The following is a 5,531-nucleotide window of genomic DNA, read 5'->3' on the forward strand; positions in this document are numbered from 1 at the left end:
AGAAAAGGAGAGGAATAGAGACACCTTTGAACCATAATGTGTTTGCTATATTTGAACCCACTAATCTATTTTTATCAGACTAATAGAGTCAGACAGAAGAAAAAGAGAGAGAGGGATGGAGGACATGAGGGCACTGATGGAGAGAGGTGGAGAGAAGGAGAGGATGAAGAGGAGAAAAAGGTGAGTCATGAAGACGTGTGGATCGGGACAGGATGCGTGACGCATCACCGACGACAATGAGATAGTGACGAGTGATGCCAAAAAGGTGGAATGAGTGCATGCCATGGAGAATGAATGGGAGAGAGCACATAAATGCAGGGCGAGACAGGATGACAAGAGAGAGGGAGGGAGAGAGGGAGGGAGAGAGGGAGGGAGGACCCTGCAGTTACTGTAATTGGGAAAGAGAGAGCAATGGCCCTGTGATACCTCAGAAGACTCTTGTGTCATCTGAAATAGTGTGTGTATGAGCTTAAGTGCCAGTAAAGATGGTGACTGTCTGTGTGAGTGTGTTTGTGAGTCATTTTAGTCAAATTAAAATGTTTGTGTGTGCGTGTGTGTGTTTGGAGGCAGGTTGCTGAGTCACTTTTAAAATGGGATGTGTCTGTGTGTTTGTCTTTTCAAGTGCTTTTCCTTGTCAGTATCTGTGCTCCCTGGTAACTGAGCCCATGACCGTGTTGTTCCCACCTTGTCCTCCCCGTTGAGTATTAGGAGCTCACATTGCATCGTGTCACTGTGGAGGTGTACTGACAGTACTTACAGAATGCTCATTTTACATGTAATATACATTTCTCTTTAATCTTTTTTATATCACAGTCATAACACAATTCTTTCTGCCACAGTGATCGAAGTGAGTGTAAACTGGCTGCGCATAAGGAAATGTTGATGTCATGTTGGTCAAGGTTTAGCAAGCTTCATACATATTTCATTTACTTTACCTAATGGATAAATTAAACATATCAACACCTTTGCATTTTTACATATTGCAGTATGAATCAGATTGTTGTATGGGTCTGCTGGTTGGAGAGATGGACTAGATTGCATGTAGAATTGTGCCTCGGGCTCTATAATCTGTTATGTCAAACACACCATTACGTTTACATATCTGGCTATTAGCAGAGATTGTGTTGTATGTCACCATGGTAATACAATACTGATTGTGAAGTGGATTTTCAAGGGGTGACAGGGGTTTGATTCATGGCCAAAGGAGGATGCTTTTCTAAGTCGCTTTGGACAAAATACCTGCTAAATACTAAATACTATCTAAATACCTGACCTTTTCCTTTTCCTATGGGACAGATTGGGACAGTTCATGTTCCAGGGCGAGCAGCAGACAGAGCCATCCAAACATATTGTAACGTGCCAGAGTGTTGTTGTGCTTCCGTGAGTGTGCGTAATGTAATGTAGTTCCTGTGATTCTATGTGTTCTATGTCAATGTTACTTCAGTGATTATTGTTCGTATTTAGAATGTGCCTGTGTCAGTGTTTAGTGCGTAGTTCTGTTGCTATTAAGTCTGTGTGTTGTGTCTGTAATGTCGGGTGTAGTTTTCGTCATGTTTCAGAGTCTTTTTCACCCTTGCCCTGTGTGTTGTGTCTGTGTATAAAATTCCTGCCATCCTGCCCATGCTGTATCAGTCCTGAATGCTGTGTTTAATACATCTGTGCTTTGTGGAAAAATAAAATAAAATATCTTATTTTATTTTATGCAAAGTAGCTTGAATGTGTGTGTGAATAAACTTGACTCACAAGCATTATAGTCCTGTTTTGGAGTAATTTGATTCATGTGTGTTTCTGTCTGTGTGCTTGCTCTGTGAAATGCTGCTCTCCGCTGTCCCTCTCTGCTCTGTGGGGCAGCGGCGCAAGCTTAAGACTGTTGCCATGGAAACACCAATGATCGTGAATGACACAGGCCAAAGTTTACATTGGGAGATGGGGCACTTTCAGATGTGCCCCACAAAATCTGCCTCAGATCAATGCTGTGTGATCGCTAACTCTCATAAAAAACAGCGGCTGGTCGCTTTGTCTCTCTACTCTGTCGCTCGTCTGACCTGAAATTTGTACAACTACTAATAAATTTGTACATCTTTAATGGTGACAAGTTTGTCTGTTTTTTTTATTAATTTCCAATATTTACAGACATTTTTCTGATCATAAATATTTATAGCACAATAATCTAGGTGTTGTGTGGATTTGGGTCTGTGTTAGAATGATTTATTGCAACTGTAACAGAATTTCTTAAGCAGTAATAACATCAAGTCACACATCATAATAACATCATAATAAATAGTCCCAGTACCATTTGTTGAGATTAGTGAAAACTTGAAAGCTTTTCTTGTTTTGGATATACTGACATGCCCGGCATGCGTGCTCCAGTGGAAAGTTGACTTTAGTCACTCTGAAGTGTTTTTGCCAACTGAAGAACTGGTGATACTTATCTTCATTCTGATCCAGCATGTGTAAATAGTCCGCCAGCTCTTTTGGGCTATTGAAGTCATCCACGTGAATGAAGCTATCTTTGGGTATGAACTTCTCATATGAATGTCTAGGTGGCCCTAAAACCACAGGTACTGCTCCCAAACGGAGTGGATTGTATAGTTTCTCAGTTATGTAGTCAATTGCTGTGTGGTCAGAACATTCATGTGTATTCTCAAATGAAAGGTAGAACTTACAGCTTTCCATCGTCTGTGTATACTCCTCTTTACTAAGCTTACGTTGAAAATGACTGCCAAACTGCTCAACAGCAATGTGCTTTTTAAGTTCATTAAAATATTTCACTCGTGCATGATTCTCATTCCAGTTGCTTACAACCCAGCAAACCGTTTTAGATTTATTTTTTAGTGGCTCCTCAGTTTCTTGGGGTTTCAGCTCCAGCTGCTCACGCATGACAATATCAGCATCCTGCCGGTAGTTCATCGTAACGTTGAACAAGTTGTCCAGCCCTGGAACTCTTTGTGCATTCTGAGGAGACTCAAAGAGCATCCATATCCATTTTTGGAAGAACGGGCGTGGCAGTTTGGGTAGATTTGACAGATCCCTAGCAATATCTCTGTGATCGACGAGTACTCCATCAGCGCTGGAGTACAGACGTCTGTCATCGGTGAGTTGGCAGTCTTTGATGTGAAATTCTGATTCGCAAGAGTTCAGGTCAAATTTCCTCTTGAAAGGCCAAAACCAGATGAGGAGAATGGTATCTTTTTCATTAGTACTGTTTTCCCTTGCAGAGTGGACAGCTGGTGATTTCTGAGATGAATCTGAAGTCTTTGTCCATTCAATCTTGCTTGTGTAGAATACAAGAAAAAACAAAGATAGAAGAAAAATGATGACCCATTTTTTGGGGATATAAGTAGATGTCATTGCCCTGGATGAAAGAGGGGAAAAGTTAAAATAGTTTACACAGACTAAAATAAATGCATTTCATTACATATGGCTAGTTTTGAAAATAACTATCTGACATGCTGCTTAGTATACAAAAAAGCAGATACAATTCAGTGGTGATCAAACCTTTGGTTGTCATTGCCAAGTGCTGCTAAATATAATGCCAACCCAAATCCTTAAACTGAATTCCAACTGTGACCCTTGCTATTGACTAATTGAATGGAGAAAGATTTATTTAAAATGTGAAATTCAAACTAAAGGATGTGGAACATTACATTACATATTTTAAACACCCTGCATTCACTTTCCTTGGGTGTTGCTTTTTAACTGATTGTGTAATTTCCATATTCATCAATATGGATTAAGAGAATAATAGTAAAAGGACAAAGTACCGAAGCAACAAGCTTCTCTGTGACTGCTGACAGTTCCTGCTCCTGGGTTACCACCCTTGGTAAATTAATGTTTCAGCACTTGGATTTAGTTTTTTGTTCATCCCCACACAATCAAAATCCTTGAGCCAAATCCAAAGGCGTAATATTCAAGGATTTGGAAAAGGATAAGTACACGTGTACACGGGCTCTTGTGATGTGACTAATCATGTTTTATGATTATGACTGACCGGTTTTTGATGCCTTACCTCCAACGACAGTTTTTTTTACGACATCAACACCAACCACAACACCATTATAAAATTCACACGCCTGCCCTACCACTTTTCGATAGATTTTTTTTATTATTATTCCTGTTTTTAATGAGTTAGTTCGTTTCCCATTGATAGTGAGTTGGGGGGGGGGGGGGAGGTAAAATGGCTGTCTTACATAATAAACTTAAAGGACCTAAATGGAAGTTAAAAAGTTAACGTTGACAAGCAAACTAAGGGTAAACTAAGATAAAACTGAGCTGAGAATTTATCTATGGATGTAAATGGTTTGTCCCATCATTTGGCAAGCTGTGATACTCAGGAGGACAGGTTAGAGAAAACGTATATTTATCTATATAAACACTGGACCAGCAATCCAGCAGCAGCAGTGCAAACATTGCTGGCAAAGATGGTTAATTTGGCTTCAATTGATTACAGCACAACCAAGATATGAAATTTAATTTGTATATCACTGTCCTTTTGGTTTGGTCCTTTAGCACACAGCCAAAATAACCAATCTGCATTTTAGCTGGCAAACTAATGTTACCTCGGGCCCAGGTTAAAAAATCTTTTTAGTCTTCCTTTAATGCGGCCCACCCTAGCCTCAAGCAGAGATAAGCAAAGTGTTGGCTAGGACCAGGAAGTTGCAACGTCCGTCATCTGAGAGTTTGAAGACAATTTTGTTGACTATTTGAACGTCCATTTTGTGTATGCCCAGTCATGCATCCAACTCCCATCACAGCACATAGTTAAAGACTAACTGACATTTGGCAGCAGAAATGACATTGCAGCATTAAGTTAACTCAAATGCTAATTTGATTTTTCCATAATAAATTAAATGAATATATATTATAATATTTTATTATTTTTCCATAATAAATCACATACTGAGGATATTTATATAGAAACAAAGGATAACGTTAGACAAGAGGAAAGTAACAGTGCTGTCAACTTACCAAGCATGAAACTGAGGCTGAGTGTGTCTGTTCATTCTGAAGGACCTCCTCAAACTAAAAGCTGTAGAGGAAAACAGCTCCTTTCCTCTGTCTCTTTCTAGTCTATCGTATCCGTCCGTATCCGTCCGCCCGCCCATCCGTAACGGAGTCAGAGTACCCTAATTCGGCTTTAAGGCAGGCTTACTTGTTTACAATGTGTTAGATGTATCCATGTGGCTCTCTCAGCTTTCTTGACTGCGGAAGGTGTTGACAGTAGCACTTGGTATGGTCCGTCCCACTTGGGCGAGTGCCAGTGTTGTCTTTTGAGCAGTGGTGGCTCCTGAAGAAATTCTCATGATTCAGTACATTAAGTTAGCTGATTAACTCATACAGCAATACCTTTTTGTCCACTATTGGCAGCACACAACAGTAATATGTCCCCTCTTGCTACATAGCTAGAGTAGCAAGCATGCCCGTATTGGGCAACAGTGACTCTCTGGTGCCCACCTACCCCCACCCCGCAGAACACAAACCATATCTATCCACCGGGGTGTATTGGTCCTTGAGTAGAAATACTTTCTTAC

At 40.3% G+C, this 5,531-nt stretch overlaps 1 protein-coding gene across 1 annotated transcript; it reads right to left on the bottom strand.

Annotated features, from left to right (window-relative positions):
* Positions 1–2,081: 2,081 nt before the first annotated feature.
* LOC105912471 (4-galactosyl-N-acetylglucosaminide 3-alpha-L-fucosyltransferase 9-like) lies at positions 2,082–5,220 on the bottom strand. The gene is made up of 2 exons (XM_031572814.2): positions 4,969–5,220; positions 2,082–3,355 (listed from the first exon to the last, which is right to left on the bottom strand). The coding sequence occupies exons 1-2, from the start codon at positions 5,103–5,105 to the stop codon at positions 2,272–2,274; spliced, it is 1,221 nt and encodes a 406-aa protein (XP_031428674.1). The 5' UTR covers positions 5,106–5,220; the 3' UTR covers positions 2,082–2,271.
* Between the last annotated feature and the right edge of the window lie 311 nt (positions 5,221–5,531).

The sequence above is a fragment of the Clupea harengus genome, chromosome 8 (assembly GCF_900700415.2).
Source record: "Clupea harengus chromosome 8, Ch_v2.0.2, whole genome shotgun sequence".
NCBI classification, from domain to species: Eukaryota; Metazoa; Chordata; class Actinopteri; order Clupeiformes; family Clupeidae; genus Clupea; species Clupea harengus.

What these genes read in the sequence shown, in the direction of transcription:
- LOC105912471 (XM_031572814.2), bottom strand. Translation starts at nt 5,105, where the DNA reads ATGGGCGGGCGGACGGATACGGACGGATACGATAGACTAGAAAGAGAC. An exon ending in CAGCCTCAGTTTCATGCTTG is followed by an intron (nt 3,356 to 4,968) that starts GTAAGTTGACAG and finishes TCTTTCATCCAG; the next exon opens with GGCAATGACATCTACTTATA.